This window comes from Protopterus annectens, chromosome 1.part0 (genome assembly GCF_019279795.1).
Source record: "Protopterus annectens isolate FY-2018-M chromosome 1.part0, PAN1.0, whole genome shotgun sequence".
NCBI classification, from domain to species: domain Eukaryota; kingdom Metazoa; phylum Chordata; order Ceratodontiformes; family Protopteridae; genus Protopterus; species Protopterus annectens.
The window spans coordinates 846,844,353-846,864,865 of record NC_056725.1 but is presented as its reverse complement, the minus strand read 5'-3'; the positions used below and the strand labels follow the sequence as shown (position 1 = coordinate 846,864,865).

Sequence of the window (20,513 nt, the reverse complement as noted above, 5' to 3'; positions counted from 1 at the left end):
CTTTTATTAACTTACTTTGAACAGTAGGTAGGCATCTATTAACTACAGTATGTAAGTCTGTTTTATGCTGTTTTATGACTTTTCTTTTAATTTGCTCTGTTTAATACCAATTCTCTAGCTGACTGTGAACAGTTCTTCAGTGCAGTAACAAAAATTACTTGCTTGTACATCTGCAAGCAGTGGGGGTGGGGGTGATTTGCCCTTTCCCCTCGGTACTGCGACCTTGCAGTTGGTATATATAATTTGCAGGGAGTATAGGGGTGCTTGCCCCTTGTAAAAAAAAGAAGTTATATCTTACCATAACGTTCCATCTGTGTTGTAGATCTTTATTCATTCCTTACCGTTAGGCCTTTCGTTCCAAACTCGGAATGGACTTAGCCAATATACATGCTTGCACCAGCCAAAAACTCTCGAACTAGTTCCTACCCATAGTGCCTCTCTTCTCCTTTCTGCAGATTGAGTTTGCCCGCGTGGCACAGAGACAATGTAGACAATACAGATAAGTAGGTCCTATCTGAGCAAATACCTTATCAGACTGACAGGACCAAAGGATCCCCAGGCATCTTTAGGCAAGGGGAAGGAGGGAGGGACATAAGGAATGAATGAAGATATACAACACAGTTGGAACGCTATGTTAAGACATAACTTTTTTATCTGATGTTGTAAATCTTCATTCATTCCTTACTGATCAGACCGAATCCCCAGCTACTTGTGACCTGCATGGCCCTATGGAAGGATATTCCTGAGCACCATTGAGCCAAAGGATGCTGTTCCCCTGGAAGCCATATCCAATTTGTAATGTGTGATAAAGATATGGGGGGTTGCCCAAGTGGCAGCTGTGCATATGTCATCCATAGAGGTGCTGGAAAGAAATGCCACCGAAGTGGACACTGACCTAGTGGAACGAGCCTTGACTCTAGTAGGCAAAGTTAATTTTTTCTGTTGATAGATAAAGGTAATGCAATCTCTTAACCATTTTGACAAGGTGACTTTGGAGCCTGAAAAAGCTATGAACAGCTGGTCTGACTTTCTGAAGGATTTAGTTCCAAGTAAAAACATAGCTGACTATGTACATCCAGCATGTGTAACCGGTATTCATCTTTGTTAGAGAATTTTGGGAAAAGGACTGGTAAATCAATGGACTGGATGAGACTTGAATGTGAGATAACCTTGGGTAAAAAGGAAGGGTTAGTTCGAAGTGATACTCTTTCCTTGTTGAAGATCAAATAAGGATGGTTAACGTTCAAAGTCTGTAATTCTGATCTCATCCTGGCTGAGGTGATGGCTACCAGGATAGGGTTTTCAAGGATAAAACTTTATGTCACATGTGGCAGAAGATTCAAAGGGTGAACAGGTTTGTAGGACCAAAATCAAATTCTGTTGATCAGTTGGGGTTTTAATAGGTGGTCTGAGGTGTATAACTCCTTTCATAAATGTTTTGCAAAGGCAGTGGGACACTAGTGAAGAGTTGTTAAAACCATTATGAAAACTGGAAATAGCTGCTAGGTGCACTGCAATAGTAGAGGCTAAGGCTCCTGCATGGAGAAGGGTTGACAGGTATTCCAAAACTTTACAGGCCGGCATTGAAAATGGGTCTAGTCCTTGTTCTTTAGCCCAAGCAACAAACCTGACCCATTTGCTGGGTAGAGTTTCCTGGTGGAGGGTTTATGAGAAGCCAGAAGAATCTTTTGGACTGGGGAAGATTGGGTCAATTGCCTAGCAATCAGTGAAAGTGGAGATACCAAGCCGTTAGCTTGAGACTGTGAATTTTGAGATGGACTAGCCACTATGGGTGAGATAGGAGTCCCGGGGTTGGGTCCAGGGTCCATGGGCGGTGAACCAAATGAGGCCATAGAAAGGGGAACCAAACTTGACAGGGCCAACAGGGGGCAATGAAGATAACCTTGCTTCTCAGCTGTTGTGCTTTCTTCAAGAACTGTTGAATGAGGAGAATAGGGGGAAAGGCATACAGTAGACCCGGGAGCCAATTGTGAATCACAGCATCTCTCAGTGACTCCTCCTGGGGGAATCAAGGTGAAGAAGCTGCTGCATTAGTGGTTCAAGGGGGCAAAAATTTTGAGTCGCTACTACAGGGTTGAGAGACCACTCATGAGGCATCAGAATGTTCCTGCTCAGTTTGTCTGCAATCAGATTGGAACTCCCGGGAATGTGCATTGCTAGTGGAAAGCGGTTGGAAGCTATTGCTCATTGCCACACTCTAAGGGCTTCCTGGCATAAGGGATAAGATCTGGTTCCACCTTGCTTGCTGATGTACCGGTCTACTGACATATTGTCTGATTGGATAGAAATTGTCCCCAATGGAAGGGTTATTTAAAATGCTTGAAACGTTAAGAGCACCAACCTCAGTTGTAGAACACCGATATGTAGTTTGGCCTCTAAGGGGGATCAAGTGCCTTGGATGATCTTTCTTTGAAAATGCCTGCTTTCTCACCCCATCAGAGAAATGTCCATGGTCACTGTGGCTTTGGGTTGGGGGGGGGTTGATACCATTATTCCTCCTCTGGCTTCATCCATCAACTCAGATCCTGTTTGCATTGGTTTGTAATGCGGATCAGGTTAAGACACTGGTTGTGTTAGAAGAGACCATTTTGATGATAGGAGCCATTGGGGTAGCCTCATATGGAACCTTGCTAGTGGGACCAGTGATATTGTAGCCGCCATGGAGCCCAGCAGTTGTAGGACCTGTCGAACTGGAACAAGATTTCGAGAAAGCATTACCTGAAGTTGAGATCTTAGTTTTAGTAGCCTGTGGAGAGTTAGTGCAACTCAGCAGGAAATTGTGACAAACGTTGCCCCAATGAACTCTAAGCTTTGAGTCAGAACCAGCTTGGACTTGTCTAAATTTATGAACATTCCTAAGTTTTCTGCCAGATTTTGAGTGCACAACATGGCTTGACGCAGCAGAGTCCTGGTTAGAGCAGTGTAGAGCCAATCATCTAGGTACGGAAACACACAGAATCCTTGTAGTCTCAGGTGAGCTACTACTACTGCCATGCATTTGGTGACCACTCTGGGGGATGTGGAGAGACCAAAGGGCAGTACTCGAAATTGGTAATGATTGGCTCCCAGCCAGAAGCAGAGGTATCTTCCGGATTGTATGTCCATTTTTATGTGGCAATATGCATCCTGAAGATCTATAGAGAACATCCAGTCATCCTTCTCTAGAAATAAAAGAATGGACTGAACCATAACAATCCAGAATTTTGCTTGTCTGACAAACTTGTTCAGTATACTGAGATCCAAAATTGGTCTCCAGTCCCCTGTCTTCTTTGGCACTAAAAAGAACCTTGAGTAAAATCTGTATCCTGTTTGGTCTGGTTTGACTAATTGGATGACTCTTTTTCTTAGCTTTTGAACTTCTAGCGCTGCTGCATCTCTCTGACTGGGTGGAACGTCAGGGATTCGCCTTAGAGGCTTGGGGTAAAAGTCGAAGGGCATAAAGTAACCTCTGGTCATTATTCTCTACACCCAGGAGTCCAATGTTATCGACTGCCAGGCCAAGTGGTTTTGGGAAAAACATCCCATGACTGCTTCCGGAGGAAAGCAATTGAGCCACTCTTCAGGAGCGCTGAGAGGGCTGACCAGAGAAGGAATCTCTGGAGCCCTGGTTTCACAGGCCCTCTCTGCCATGAAAGGGGCATCTCCCAGATGAGTTCACCCCTCTGCCCAAGGAGGATTGCTCACCACGCTTGTCACGGAAAGGTCCTTGGGATTTCTTGAACTACATTCTTCCACCCTCTGATTCCTGGAGTAGGATCACTGAGAGGTTGAAAAACTTATGCCCATGGCAGATATCCAGGTGTGAGAAAGACGAAAAGACCCTAACATTTCCTTAACTTTTGGGCCAAACAAGGAGGACTCATCAACAGGAGCATTGACAAAGGAAGACTTGAAGGGGTCCGCAAAGTCCCAATCACATCTAGACATGACGTCTCATGACAATGCCTGAATCGGCTGCTCTGCCTGCTCTCTCGGTTGTGTGAGCTATCAACCGCATGGAGGAGTTGGAGATGGACTCTAGGGTGGCAAGCTGAGAGGCAACTTTGTCTCTCACCTCTTCAGGTAGCACCCCTGTCAAAGTACCTGAAAATTCTGTAATCAGGTCCCTTTAGAGATGTATAAAATGTGCCATGTAATTCAGAGACCATATGGTGAAGGTTGCTGAAGCGTAAGTCTGCTTCCCTAGTCTGTCTATCATCCAGGACTCCCTGTTCAGAGAATGGACAGTCAAACTTTCTTCCACTAGTTCTTTCTTAGTGGCCACCGGCACAACCATGGAGTCTACAGTCTAGTCTACTAGAATGACACATCTTCATGGGGTGACCGTCGGGACCCCTCTCCTTCATTGAAATGTGTATCTTCGGTGATAGATTCCTCAGGGGAATCCATGTGCTTCCTCTTGCGTGTTCTCTTTCAGGATGGCTCCTCAGTGGGATCTTCCAAAGGAGGACCCCAAACAGTGGGTACCCTGGAGCAGGGTTTCTTGCCACTCCCGTGCTCAAAGTCCCTGCGTAGTGGGCTGTGTCAACTGCATGCTAGAGGAAAGGGAAAGGTCAGGTTCCGATGCTGGAGGTGCCAACTGCATGCTTGCAGAAGCAAGAACCCTCTCCATCACCTGGAAGGCAGGCCCATCAGAAGAGGGATGGGAGCCAGGAACCAAGAGGGACAACCTCGGAATTGGAGTCACACCCCACTCCGATGATCCCACCTCCAGGATAGGAGCCCCGACAGGACTAGGAACTGACAGACCAGCTGGAGCAATAGACAGTGTCATAGAAAAAATTGGCGCCAAACTAGGGATCACAGCGCCGACAGACCAGTTACGGTCCCAAGGGTGGACCAGCTCCAAGTGGAGCGAAGTTCAGAGGGAAGGCTCTGAAACCATCAAAGGAGTCATCACAACAACCGAAGGCGTAGGCACTGGGGTAGACATTGATACCGAGGGCCCCAAAGCTTGAGAAGAGGTTGAAGGAGGATTTGTTGGAGTCTGTGCAAAAAAAACTTTGTCTCCAGATGGGAGGGAAGTCTTGGTAGGGGTCAGAATTCCTCTAGCTGCCAAGAGCTGATCGACAAGCTTCACTACGTCTATTTCAGAAAGACTCCTGGTGGACCGTGTTGATAATCCAGAAGGAGAGTCAGGTCTCTCAAGAAAGGGACTATACTGCTGTCCAATAAAGGGATCTAACATTAGGGGAGTATTTGGTCCTGGGGAAAATTTCAGGTTTTGGCACCGAGGATGGAGCCATGAAGGAAGTCATTGTTGGTTTTGAGATTGTGTCTGGTATCAAAGTTACAGTCAGTACCAAAGCAGGCATAAGTGTCGTTGGTTCAGTAGTTGCCAACAACTTTGGCACCATATAGCTAGTTGTAGGCTAAGGAGCTGAAGTAGTTGGTGCCGACATTTTGGGTATTTCTGGCTCCGATACAGCCTGAGAGCATTTCAGTTCCATAGAACTCGGGTAAGCCAGAACCGAGTGGCTTCTCTTTTTCTTGTCTTTCCTGGAAGGCGGTGAGACCTCCGCTTCAGAAAGGGCCTCCAAAAAAGGGGTTTTTAATAAACCCTCGAAAATCAGTTTATTCTTGTGCTCTGCAACAGTGCGAGAACTAAAATTTCTACATAGATCACAAGGAGGTTGTATCTGGAGATGGGGAACTCCGAGACAGTAGACACACGAAAGATGTCCGTCTGAATTAAGCATCTTTTGCCACACTTGTCACGCTGTTTGAACCTGGTCATTCTTTTTTGTCAGCCATATTGAAGAGCCTAAGTGATTAGACAGAAAGGGAAACAAAATAAATATACAATCCATTCAAAGCAGATACAAGATAAACACACAAAATGGAGAAAAATATATAAATATATATATTATTAATTTTTTTGGAAAAAGAAGAAAAGAGGAAGGGAATACCAACAACAGTAAGGTAATCACCACGAGGGTAAGGGAGGGGCCGTACCAACAATGGTACTAAGACTACCAAAAACGGTAGGAAAGAAGAGAAAAAGGTCATAGATGAAGTGTAGAAACAGAGAGAATACTATCGCTAAGAAAAATGAAAGGCTAGAAAAGATTTAACAACGTATATATAAAAAAAATGCCATCACTTAGCTGAGACAGCTGGCTTGGCCTGTCTTCAAAAGTATGCAGCAAACGAGATCTGGAGAAAGGAGAAGTGGGGCACTATGGGTAGGACCTGACTCGAGAGTTTTTGGCTGGCGCAAACTTGTATATTGACCGAGTTGGTTCCGTGGTTGGAACCAAAGTCCTATCAGTAAAGAATGGATGAAGATTTACATCAGATGTACTATTTTTTTTTTTTTTTTGTGAAAATCAAGCAAAACTGTTCAATCTGTTGAATTTCATTTATATGAGTACATGAAGAAGTGTCATACACTCATACTTATACATATGTGTGTGCGGTGTGTGTGTACACATCATGTGCATGCATTCTAAAAGCAGATCATGATAAGGGGTGCGATAATACATAGCTGGTACACACAGTATTTATTTATTTACTTATTCTTGGCACATCATCACATGTATATCAACATTTATGGTGTATTATGAAAGCTATTACAATTCCTCTAAACCTGATATACTTGTGCTACTCACTAAAACTGCAATAAAAGAGCATTACAATGCATGTGAACACACAAGCACACAAAACATCAAACATCCAAGTTCACCTGAAAAACCTAAATCTCTGCTTATCCAAAAGAAGAAAAAAGTAAATAAAATTAAACTAAAAGAAAAACAAGTAAGTCATGGATCATATTCTTATTTGCTTTATTGAATATATACAAAGTAACTTCATGCACTACACAGTCAAACACAACCTCATATAATAAATGGCAACCTAAATCAATCTGTTAGAAATGAACATTCATTATTAAAAAGCATATAAAATACTAAGTGCTGCATAACGCATATAAAATACTAAGTGCTGCGTAACTAGTCAAATGGAAAAACAGCAATACTGGCAAAAGAAGTCCTGATTCTTCTTCTTCCAGCTTTTTCCCAATTAGTGGTTGCCATAGTGGATCACCTGTCCGCTCATGATTGGCAGTGGAGTTTTTTTACGGTGTCGAGTTGCCAGCCTGGCACCCAACCTTCCAGAGAAGGCATGCACATGCACGCACGCACTCATGTCTAGGGCCAGTTTAGGGTGTCCAATCCACCTACAGCATGTCTTTGGGATGTGGGAGGAAACCGGAGCACCCGGAGGAAACCCATGCAACCACAGGGAGTACATGCAGACTCTGCACAGAAGGCACCCCAGGAGAGGATCGAACCAGAGAACCTCTTGCTGTGAGGCGGCAACGCTAACGGCTGCACCACTACAGCAGACATAGCCTGATTCTAGCTATTTAAATTACAATTACATTACATAAAAAATAAACTAAGCCACACAACTAGCACATCTTAACACAGCCATCACTATAGTACTAAAGTATATTAACAATGTTAACTGACTCTTAAAAAAGATTAATAAGTACCTCAAAACTAGGGTGGACAGCCACTCACAAGGCAATCCAGTCATAAAAATTACCTAAAATCTTATGCATCTCTGAAATGAATGAAAAACAGGGGCAACAGATGCATTTAATACACTGGAGTACTTGTCTTGTTTAATAGACAAAACATCCAATAATACAGGATAAGGGAACCCAGTTGAGGAGTCAAGGTAAAACTCCTTCTCTAAACCTACAGTACAATATATTTCATTTTTAACACTCCAGCTCTCCCACATATCATACATACACACAGACATATTGCTTGTTTTTATATAAATATATATATATATATATATATATATATATATAGATATATATAGATATATATATAAAATATTCGTGTGTGCATAAACGTACACACACACACACAATGATTACTTTTAACTGCTAACACAGATTGTTGTGCACATGCTCAGAAGTACAGACATGCAGTAGCTCTGTTCAGCATAAAACTAAGCTAAGCACCTGCTACTGCACTTGGAAAGTCGCATAATTTTACTTTTGTTATGAAGTCATTTTGTGACAGCTTTTTAATTAAGTTGCATGCTACTGCTATGCAAACCCCAGTTTGTAACAATACAACAACTTTGCAGGCAATTAAAAATGCCCAATTCATACAGATGTAGGGAGCAATGAATGTGAATCAGGTCTTTATAAAAGACTTGGGTAGTTGAATGGCTATCCAGATTAGGAAAGATCAACTTTCTGAGAGCTTGCTTTACAGTTTCAGGAAACAAGTGGCTGATAAGTGTGGCCCTACATCAGAAGCTACAGAAGTGAACACTCCAGGACCCTCACCTAAATGGGATCATGGCAGATGTACTGCCTCTGCCACAGGTTAGACTATGAATGATGAAGAAATTAAACAAAAATGTTGTGAATGGTTGGGGAGGGGGGTCTGGAGGTCTACAATGCATGTTTTTTGGAAGCACACCTTCATTGTCCTACGCAATAAAAAATCTGCATGCAATTTAAAATGCTCAACAAATTAATTAATAATACTATAATGAACATGTTGACTGAACACAATGAAAACTCAATGCATACAGACATGAAGACAGACAGACAGCACCCTTAGAAATATCATGTTAGGCATACCTTCAGTTTTTGAAATTCTTCCTTCTCCTGCACTGCTTGTTCAGACCTTGCATATTGCTCCTCCTCTTCCTGAAGCATTTTAGCAACTTCTTGGTCAGCCTGACTATGCTCTAAATGCAGTTTATTTAAAAAAGGAATTGGTTACTCTATAAATGTGCATTTTCTACAGAAGTAATTTTTTTCATTTTCCATCTGAAAAAAAAACAGCTACTCTGTCTCACTACGACAGCATATTAAACATGGAGTTGGTCCTTAAACAATTTAATATTTAAATTACAAACCAAACTGTGACTATGTACTGCAACTTGAATGTACTCACACTAAGAAAGCAATGGCAAGGACAACAAAGTCATGCAAAGCCTTAAAAGCAACGTCTGAACTAATTCAATGGCACTTGCTCGACCATGCCACAAGACAGCAAATCTTTGCATGCCAGCAATGACACCTATATGATCTTGGTCAAAACAGGTCTCATGGGCTGTATCGTTCAGTGAAAAGCATCTGCCTAAAATGACCCATAATTCCAACAATGTAGCTTCATCACACTACACACACCCATGCAAACATCTGCAGAATTACATACAGAAGTTTAAACTCTAAAACAACAGGTTAAGCACCTCAAAGCAGGTAACTTGACTTGTGATTTTAAAGGTGCACACTCCGGAAAAAGTAAGTATGTCTCATATCAGATAGGCAAATGGTGAGAAAATGAATACCACTGGAAGAGTCATCTGAGGAAGCAGTCTAGTAGAATAAACTTCAAGTCACTTGCCAGCTATGATAGAATAGAGGGGTAAAGCACAGACTACAGCCCACATGCTTGGCATCTGATTAGCAGCTCCTGCAGTTGACGCCATTAGACTGGGAGGCTGGGTGTGCTCATTCTGGGGGGGGGGCACAGCAGTACATATACTCCGACAATCTCTTGAAGGAGGATCTGTGTTACAGTAGGCATCCAAGGTGCAGGCGTAAAGTTCACCAAGCCACTGCCTGGTGATAGCCCTCATTTGCACATGCATGGGAGTGTGCATTCACAGGGGCAGGGCACAGTGAATCTCTGTGGTGATGTGGGTAGCTGGTTACCGCCCATCCAGGGTGGGGATAAGAACGTACACAAACTCACTGGTGAGATTTCAAGAAAAGGCACAGACTCATCCACTGACTTTTTGAACAATGTCTCTACACAGCTCTCAACCTAGCAGATCTGAGAATTCCTCACTGTTAGTGAATGAATAGGTAGGTTTGAGTCAAAAGTGGGGAGGGCTTGATGGCTGGCAGGCAGAGTGGGGGAAAAAAGGATTGAAGAAAAAAATCCTGTGTCACCTGGTTAACTCCCATTTACTAGATAGTGAAAAATACACCTTCTTTAACAATTCTCTGCCCTAGCAGCATCTTCATTTAGATGCAGGGTTACTTTTCAAAACAGCTAAATATTCAAACCAAGAGCCAGTTAAGTGATCTCTGGAGCAAAACAGCAAATTTACAGTTCAAAATAAAGACAGAGTTCTGTTACATATAACAGTAAGATATACGAAAGTTATGTACTCACCATAATGATAGATCTGTGTTGCCTTCTTTTCATCTGGTTCAACATGTAGGTAGTTGGATCCATCCAAATCTGACCTTGGTACCTTGGGCCAAAGCTTTGGATCCAAGAGCTCTTTCTCCTCCCCTACCCACAATTCCAGTCCTGCCTACCCACACACACACACACACACACACACACACACACACACACACACACACACACACACACACACACACACATCCAATTGTTTAATAGGATAGACAGAAAAAGGGAGAAAGCACTAAAGCTGTGAGGAGTGTATGGTATCAGCCATGGTCTAAATGATATCTGGCTGCTCCCTAAAAGTAGAATGACAATTTTGGTAGGGTGAAGGTGAGATGGAAGTTCAACCAGATGAAAAGAAGACAACATGGATCTATCATTATGGTAAGTACATAACTTTGGTAGCCAACATTGTCTTTTTTCATTTGAGTCAACATGTGGGACAGATTCCCAAGCCTCCCAATGGGTACCTGGGTGGTCTCAAGGAAGGAAATTCCTGAGAATGGCAGAACCGAGGATGTGCACACCCTGGAGTGTACATCTAATTTATAGTGAGATACAAAAGTGTGAGTTGATGACCAAGTTGCTGCTGTACAACTGTCACTGGTTGGAACTCATCTAGTAAAGGCTGTAGATGTTGCCACAGCTGGTGTAGGATGCACTTTAGGTCCTGAGTGTTCAAACATAACTAGTGAATTACAGACAAAGAAGATGCAATTAGCTAGTCACTTCGAAAGAATAACTTTAGAAACAGATAACTTTTTCTTGGAAAAAGATATGGAGAATTGGTCTAGTCTATTTTCGGAAAAATCTCGGTACAATAGAGGTAAAACTTTAGTTGTCTTTGAACATCTAACATATGCAATATATGTTCCCCTTTATTTCAGAAATTGGGGAAGAAAACTGGCAAATCAATTTGCTGATTTAAATTTGATTTTGGAAGAAAGGAAGGGTTTGCCCTCAATGATAGTCTACCTTTATGAAAGATCAGCCAGGGAGCCTTGTATGAAAGTGATTGAAGTTCTGATACTCATTTGGCAGAGGTGACAGCAACCAAAAATAGTCTTCCAGGATAGAAATGTCATATTTGTGGATGCTGCAAGTTTGAAGGGTTTCTAAATTAACGACTGTAGCAAAATGGTTATGTCTCAGGGAGGGACTGGATCATGCACTAGAGGCCTCAACAAAAGGTTCCCTTCAAAAAGGCCTTAGAGGTATTGACAGAAGCAATAAGTATTATTAAAACCAATGTGAAAGTTTGAGATGTCTGCCGATTGTACTTTAATTGTCAAATAACTACAATCTGGACATAAGTTCTGAAAGGAATCTAATGATTTTTGGAAGATGTGGTGAAAATAGCTCTAAACCGTTACCAGACACCCAGCTAGAAAAAACATTTCTGTTTGCTCTTCCAAGTCTTTTTAGTAGAACTCCTTTAAGAGGACAAAATAATTCGTACTACTGAGAAAGAAAGTCTGGCATCTCTGTCAAATGTTAGAACTGGAGAAATCATATAGTCAATTTTAGACTCTGTAGGTCCAGTAGAGGCATCCCCGAGTGGTGTGTGAGGAGATGCAGGAATGGATCCAGCACCTACGGTGGGTGAACTATGTGAGGCCAAAAAAAAAAGGAGAATCATACCTGTGAAGGCCAGAAGGGGGCAATGAGGAGTACTTTGGTCTTGTACTCCATTGCTTTCTGGATGAACTGGAGAATAAGTGGAATGGGGGAAAATGTGTAAAGGAGACCTGGGAGTTAAAGGATGGACTACAGCATCTCTTGGCAACTGTCCCTTTGGAGGGATGACGCAAAGTAACTTCTGCATTTGTTATTTAAGTGAGAAGCAAAGGGGTTGCAGCAAAGTTGGACCCAATGGCTGAAGATCTTTGTTGCCACTGATACGTTGAGAGACCACTCATGAGGCAGTAATACCATTCTGCTCATCTTGTCCGCTAGGATATTGGAAGCCTCAGGAATATATATTGCTACTAGAAAGCTGTTGGAAGACATTGCCCATTCCCAGACTCTCAAGGCTTTTCAGCAAAGATGCCATGAACTGGTTCCACCTTGTTTGTTCATGTACCAAACTACTGACATGTTGTCTGAGTATATAACAATCACAATCTTGGGAGGTAGCTCTGAAGAGCCTGCAATGAAAGGAGAACTGCTCTTAACTTCAAGACACTGATATGAAGGCTGGCCTCTATCACAGGCTATGTTCATTGGACTATTTTCCTTTCAAACTTGCCCCCCAACCCTAAAAGGGAGCCATCCATGGTAACTGTGGCTTTGGGTATAGCAGGAGAGAAATGTCTGCCCACAGTGACTGAATTAGAGTTATCCACCACTGGATATGGTTCTTGCAGATCTGTGTGAGACAAATTTTGTGGTGGAGGAGATGAACTCTCTGGGACCACTGTACTGCTAAGCTCCACTGTAGATGTGGCATCTGGCTAATAGGACCATCACTATGAGGAAGCCATTAACCGTAGAAGTATTAATATCAGTCGAGTCAGGTGGTGGGGTGATTTTTTACCTGAAGAGCAACAGATCTGATTGATCTGATCCACACTGAGGGGTAGCTTTGCTATTTGAAGGACAGTGTCTATCTAGCAGCCTATGAATTGAGTAGGCTGTAATTTGCTTTTCTTTACATTGATGTAAATACCCAGGGTGGATAATAGTTCTAGCAGGAATGACTGGTGTGTCAGAAGTATATGCTTGGAGGTATCGGTTAAAAGCCAATCATCTAGATATGGGAAAACTTGGATCCCTTGAAGCCTGAGAAAGACTATTACCACTGCCATTACCCTGATGAACACCGGGTGAGGGGGGTTGTGGCGAGACAGAAAGACTACTTCTCGATATTTAAGTGACAGTAGTCATCTTTGAGATCTACGGAGCACATCCAATCATCCTTTCTCAGAAGAGGCAGAATGGACTGTATCGTGACCATCTGGAATTTTGTCAGTTGTACAAATTGCTTTAATTCGCTGAGATACAAAATTGGTCTCAGGTCCCCTATCTTTTTTGGAACTAAAAAGAATGTTGAATAGAGTCTGGAAACTAACTAGTCTTGGGAGACCAGATGGATGACTCATTTCACCAGCAATTTCTGAACTTCTGTTGCTGCAGACTAACTGACTGGGTGGAATGTTGGCAATCTTTCGTTTTATCCTTGGGGGTTCTAAAAAGGGAATTGTATAACCTCTGCATATGATCCCTAGCACCCATGAATCTTGAGTTATGTAGTGCCAGGCTAGTGTGCATGAGAAGTGACCCCCAACTTCCTCCAGAGTGCAGCAGATGGGAAAGCATTCAAGGATGCTGGAAAGCTACTACTGGACACTACTGTGTACAGAGAGTGCATTTGGGAAGGCCAACCTCCCTAGTTTCTTAATCTTGAATTATCTTCTGTTTCCACCCTCTCCACTTAACAAAAAAAATGTACACTTTATTTAGCTGCTTTTACTGTGATTGTGTTCTTCCTACTTTATTACCTTACTTATTTGGATGGTGCAGTAGAGCAGTGGTAGCATTGTCGCCTCACAGCAAGAGGTTCTCCGGTTCGATTCTCAGCTGGGATTCCTTCTGTGTGGAGTCTATGTCCTCCCTGTGTTCATGTGGGTTTCCTCTGGGTGCTCCGGTTTCCTCCCAAGTTACAAAGACATGTGTCTGGAACATTTCTCCCTGGGCCTCCGCTGAAAATTGGCTTTGTTCCAAGTCGGATTTTCCCTGTTAACAAATGTTAAATAAATAAATTATTTAGCTTTGCTTCTTGCCCATAAGTGTTCAAGTGCTTTTACTCTGCTGCACTTATTACTGCAGGTCAGTTGCCCGAGTAAATTTATCTGTTATTCTAAGCCTCTTACTTTTGTTTTTAGCACTTGGGCGTCAGGCCAGTTATTTTACATTTAAGAAGGTTTTTGGGGTCTACACTCTTGTGGACAAACCCTTATTAAAACTCTCTCTCCATAAGTCCTTCCAAGTATTATAACACTATGTCTGGAATTTCTCTTGCCAGCCTGGTCGTCATTGGCATACTGAGACAGTGTAGCAACTGCCTAATCTTCATTGACAGCCCTCTTCTCCTAGCACATGATTCCTCTACTTGCGAGAAATCCATCTACATCAGTAACCTGGAATGCATGCTCTCTTACGCCATAGTCAGTACAACTGACAAAGAGTAGATTGCCAGTACAAACACCACACCACCCACATCACATAACCAAGCACAACACACACCCTCCTATGCAGAGGTCCTCAATAAAAACTTGTCTAAACAGCAGAGACCTTCAGAACACACTCACAAACATTCCACACACAACACCAAATACATCACACACAGCAGACAACACACCAGTGTCTCACAAACACAGCCCATAAGGCTTAATAAACCAACACAACCCATATGGCATAACAATAAACCAAACATACTGGTCATTGAATACTCGATAGTGAGACACCCCCGATGTCACCCTCAACAGGCTCAAAAAGGAGAAGGCCATGGTCAGTTGTCTGTCAGGTGCCAGAATCTGCCACATTATGCATGCACTTAAATCTCTCCACAACAGGTACAAAATATGACTCTGTCATTGTCCATGTGGGTGTTAACTATCTGAGACATGTTGGTGTGAATGACTTGAGATGTATTTCCCTGGACTATACAAACAGAGACATGATTGAGCTCTCAGAGTATGTGTCCCAGGCAGGTATGACCCTAGCCCTAAGCAGCATTCTACCTTCACCAAGAATTATACCACAATACCAACAAAAAATAATGGACTTCAACAATTAGCTTAGTTTCTGGTGTTATTCCAAGTGGATCCAGTATCTGTCTGCTTGGGATGACATGGTTGACAGGCCTCAATGCTTTGCCAGAGATGGCCTCCACCTGTCACCCCTATGATTCCGGGTCCAGGCCAAGGCTTTTACTCCTCCATTGTGCCCTTTTTAGGCAATGCCCCAAAGACAAATCTTCCAACATAAAAGATCTGTCAAAAAGCAAATTGAAGGTCATGCTGCTTAACACTAAGAGCCTTAACCTAAAATGCACTTACTGGAGGCTCTCCTCACACTGGAAGATGCTAATGTCTGTGCGGTCACAGAAAGTTGGTTCAGGGCTGTGGAGAGCACCCCTGCTTTACCAGGCAATACCTCATTCCACACATTCCAACCCCAAAATGAGGCTGGGAAGACTAAGGGTGGTGGAGTCTTTATATTCATAAAAGACAGGCACATCTCCAGACTGGTTTGCCAGCATGATGCACTGAAACTACTCCAGGTGCAATTGAGTAGGCAAGACACCCATCCAAGTTATAGCCAGCTACAGACCCCCCCCCCATGACTCAGGAAACCCAATCCTCCTAGCTGGACTTACTTGACTCCATCAAGGTACCCCCTAACACCCTGATCCTTGGTGACTTCAACTACCCCACCACAGTCTGGGTGAACTATTCCTGCATTAATGCACTCACCCAACAATTTCTTGGCTTCATCAATTCTTGCGTATTAGAGCAGCTTGTCTCATCCCCCACAAGGGGAAATAACATTCTGGATTTGGTTCTCACCAACATGGGTGACTGCTGCACCACTCCCATTGTATGTTCTTCCCTGGTAGGATCAGCTCATCGGTCTGTCTAATTTGAAGTTTCTATCCTGCCCAACACCCCCCCCACACACATCCGTAACTAGCTACAAAACTTCTCAAAGGCTGACTACAACCTACTAAGAGAGGGTATCAGTAGCTTCACACCACTACCCCCCCCTCATAGGATGCAGACAACTATGCTGAACAGTATGGCAAAGCAGTTTGTAAGCACCTGTACAACTGCGTGGACTCAGCCATACCCAACAGAACTAAAACCTGCTCCTCAAGGAAACACAAACTTGTCTGGTCGCCATCCCATATCAACAGTCTTTACAACAAAAGGAAGAAACTGTCATCCAAGGGTAAAAAGGAACAAATTCCAAATTGGAAAAACTTCCTCCTTAGCCTCAACAAGCAAATTAGCCCACTAGTAAAAGCCTCCAAAGCCAATTATGAATCAAAACTAGTCTCTGAAACAAACGGAAACTACAAAGCCTTCTTCAGTTACGTCAGGAAACTCCATGGCAAAGCTCAGGTTTGTTCCGAATTAGTACTTAATGGTTCCACTTACAATGATCCTGTTAACTTATTGCTGAACATATCAGCTAGCAGGTTGGCTAACTTCACCCCCCCAAAGGCCCATTCAACATTCCCGATACTTGTCCCACATCTCATAACTCCATAGATCAAGTGTTAAAGGCCCTATCCAAGGCAAAGAACACAGCTTCCATGGGGCCTGATAGTATCCCAAGCTGTATTCTGCACCATCTTCAGCAAGAACTAGCTTCTCCATTGAGGACCCTACTCAACCACAACCTAAGTACAAGCTTCCTTCCAGCAGAGTGAAGAGCTGCCATTGTCATCCCCTTGCACAAAGGTAATGCCATTACTGACCCTGGTAACTATCACCCCATTAGCTTGACAAGTCTGATCTGTAAAGCAATGGAGCGAATTATTATGGATCTCATAAACAAGGACATAGGCCATCTCTAAGCACTTGACCCCACCTAGTTTGGATTCATCAAAGGCAGATCTTACCTGTTGAACCTGGTTAACTTCTTTGAGACTGTCACCAAGGCCCTGGACGAGGGGAAAGTCAGTACATACAGCTTACCTTGACTTGGCCAAAGCCTTTGGCACAATCCTCCACTTGGGCATCATCAAAAAGCTAACACAACTTGGCATAAATCCCTATCTCATCAGGTGGGTGGCCAACTAGCTCACCAGTAGGACCCACAGGGTCAAAATAGGTGCCTCCACCTCCAATAGCATACCTGTCACTAGTAGTGTTCCCAAAGGATCTGTCCTGGGACGTCTACTGCCTGGCATCCACATCTCAGAGGTCCAGGCAAAGACAAAAGTCCTGTGGCAGACCAAGTTTGTAGACGACTATAAGTTGGGTGCTGTCACTGACTCCCCAGATGAAGTTAACATACTGCAAGAGGGCCTCACAGCAACAAATGGCTGGTGCCAAAGTCATGGCTTTAAGTTAAACACAAAAAAATGTATCATACCATTTGGCAAAAACACGGCCCCTACTGATTACCACATCAATGGCAACCCCCTAAGCACACAACCTGCGGTGAGAGACCTGGGTACACAGGTTGACAATTATCTTGCATTCGACCATCATGTAGTGGCAGTGGTCAGAAAAGCCTTTTATTTGATTCATCTCATAAGTAAAAGGATTGCTTCCAGAAAAAGGAAGGTTATTACCTCTCTGTACTCCTACCTCATTACGAAATAATTGAGTATAATGCCCCATTTGGTATGTACCTCTCCAAACACCTGCACCAACTGAAAAGGCCAGAGAAATCTCACAAAGAGAATCCATGGCCTCCAACACCTGTCCTATGCTGACAGGCTCAAATCGCTATCATTCTACTCAGTATCGTACAGATTGCTCAGAGGTGATCTGTGTTTCACCTTCAAAGCAATCTTGGACCCTGCCCTACTAGAGATGCTCCATATCCTTAAGTCTAACTCCTCACGCATTGCCCACTCAAAAGGGCTAAATCTAATATGCGATATCAATAAAACCTGCTGGAGATTCAGTTTTCACTCCCAGAGGCTGCCCCGTCTCTGGAATAGACTTCTCATACACATCAGAGTACCTTGCTAACCTTCTTCAACCGCAACCTTGATGAGTGGATGGAAAACCACAAATTTGTCCCAGGGGTTCCACCTGTGTCCCTCACAGACAGGGGCAACAGGTGCTGACTGAGGTTTCTATTTTGGGGATAAACTCTTGGTTAGGCTTGTAAGGGCCCAGGACTAGGTATAGCCTAGTAACCTCCTATGATCCTATGAAAGGTGTCCTTGTGAAAAGACCACAGAAACCTTGATTTTATGGACTGCCTCTAGGGTGACATGCTGTGAAACTAACTCCACCTCTGCCTCTGGGAGGCCTGTCTCTAGACGTGTCCTGGTAAAACACTTGAGATTTCTTGAACCAGAGTTTTCTCCCTCCTCTCAGATTCTTGTGAAAGGATCTCGGAAGGGTTGGAAAATAGATTCCAGCAGCAGACAACGTCTTACTGTCCTGTTCACTTCTGGTAAGCATGTCCTTAACCTTTGGTCCCAACAAAGTGTAATCATCACATGTGGTATTGATGAAGGATATTTTGAAACTTTCCACAAAGTCGGACAGCCGTATCCAGGCATGATGACACATCATAATGACAGTACCAGCTGCGCCATCTGCTGCACTGGAAAGTAGTCTCATGGATACATTCACAGTAGATTGTAGGGTTGACAACTGGGACTCCAGTGGTTTTTTTTGGGCATCCACTGGTAAGTTATCAACTAGAGAACTTGAGAGTTCCTTTATTAAATCCCTCTGGAAATGTGTCATGTGAGCCATATTATTCTGTGCTCAAATAGAGAAAGTGTCTAAAGCATATGTCCATTTCCCCAATAAGTCCAAAAAGTCCAAAGCCCTAACATCCCTTTTAGAGGGATGAACAGAGGAACTCACCTCAAACAAACAGTTACTTTTTTGTGGCTGCTGCTAGCACTATAGCATCTATAGGAACCCTTAGCCCAGAACTCCCTATCCCTTGGTGCAGCCAAAAATTCTATCTGGCTTTTTAGGGATGGATTCTGACACAGCAAGCTCCTTCCAAGCTTTCTGAATAACGAAGGTTGACTAAAGGGGTGGTAGGAGGGACCACCCAGAACACTGAAGGGCCGGACACAAAAGCTTCAAGAAACACTTACTCATCAGAAGGGGCTTTGGTGGGCCATCCCCCACGCTGTTTCATCAATTCCAGGATGTCCCTGAAAGAGATGTTGTCAAGGGGATCTTGGGGAACCTTCTCCCTCATCTAAGTCAGTGTCTTTGGTGACAGACTCAGGACAGGACTCAATATGCTTCCTCTTACAAGGCATGTCTGGGGAGTGTGCTCTGGAAAACCTGAAGGAGACACATTGGAAATGAACAAGGAATTAGAGGGTTGAGTAGTCTCTGGAATGAGAAACGGAGAGTACAGTCTGCAAAGGGAGTCTGGATGAATCAGATCTCTGGGAAAGAATCAGTCATCTTGGTCCAGCCAAGGTCCTCTCCATAGCCTCGAAAGCTGACTCAGCCCCTGGAGCCAAAGAAGAGCCAGGCAAATTAGAAAAATCTGAAGCCCCCTCGAATCCAATGACTGAAATCCTCGATAAGGACCTTGGAACAGAAATGTCGAGTGCCAAGCCCCAGAGTAGCAGCAAAGCTTCCAAAAGTCTCGGGTCAACTCTACAGCTGGAGCCCTGACACAAACTCCCTGGTTCCGAGACTCTGCTGGAACCAAAAGCACTGGAGTTGAGCGAATGAGAGATGTCACAGTTCGAGTGCTGTCGACTCTGGGACTGGTACTGCGGGAAGGCTGTATTCAATATACACCACCACTGAAAATGGGGATAGAGTAGGAAGCTGAGAAGACTGAACAGTCAGTGAGGGAGGGACTGATCCCAGATCCTTCCTCAGGTACAAAAATGAGAGGACTCCCATCTGAAACTATGTTTAAAGAACTCTTATCATCCAGTCGACTTCAAACTCTGTGAGACTTCTAGAAAATGGACAGATCTAGAAGAAGCTACTGAAGCTGGCTTTGAAAGTCCTTTCTGCAAAATTGGTGAATGGAGCATTGGAGCCAGAGTAAAGGTAGGCTTTGGAGACAGAGTCTGGATCCAAGAAACAATCAGATCCAGCTGTCTGGGAAACTTTGGTGCCAGACCTGCAACAACTATGGGGTCGGGAGATCTCTTCTTGGTTCTCGCCTGACGATCTTCAGGCAGCTCAGTTTTCTTTACTTTTTTTTTCCCTCCCTTTCTTTAGATTTATTTTTCTCATTATGTTTTTTTTTGGAGGGTGAAGAAGTAGTGGATGTCTTAGGTTCTGAGGACATTATATACCCCCTGTTGGGGGAAAAGAAGTCTTTCATTATAAGTTTCTTTTTATGCCCTTGAAGGACTCTGGAGCCAAAGGCAGTGCAGGTTGAGCAAGAAGCTTGAAGCTGCGAAGGCCCCAAGCAGTATACACACTGGGAGTGTGGGTGTGTTTTATGCCTGCAGAAACAGACATTTTGTGAAGCTTGGGAACATAACAACCAACTACACTGAGTATAACTACTATAAAAAACTGTAATCTAAATCTATGCAATTCTATCAACAGTAACTTGCGCAAACACACAAGCACACGCAGCAGAAAAACTCAAAAATATATAGAGAAAACACAC

At 43.4% G+C, this 20,513-nt stretch overlaps 1 protein-coding gene across 1 annotated transcript in view; it reads right to left on the bottom strand.

Annotated features, from left to right (window-relative positions):
- The window catches only part of ZUP1 (zinc finger containing ubiquitin peptidase 1), a gene marked incomplete in the record, with an annotated part of 497,787 nt that overhangs the window by 240,129 nt on the left and 237,145 nt on the right, over window positions 1-20,513 (bottom strand). Inside the window, 1 exon segment of the mRNA XM_044063659.1 lies at window positions 8,633-8,742. Within this exon segment, the coding sequence (XP_043919594.1) occupies window positions 8,633-8,742 (110 nt within the window).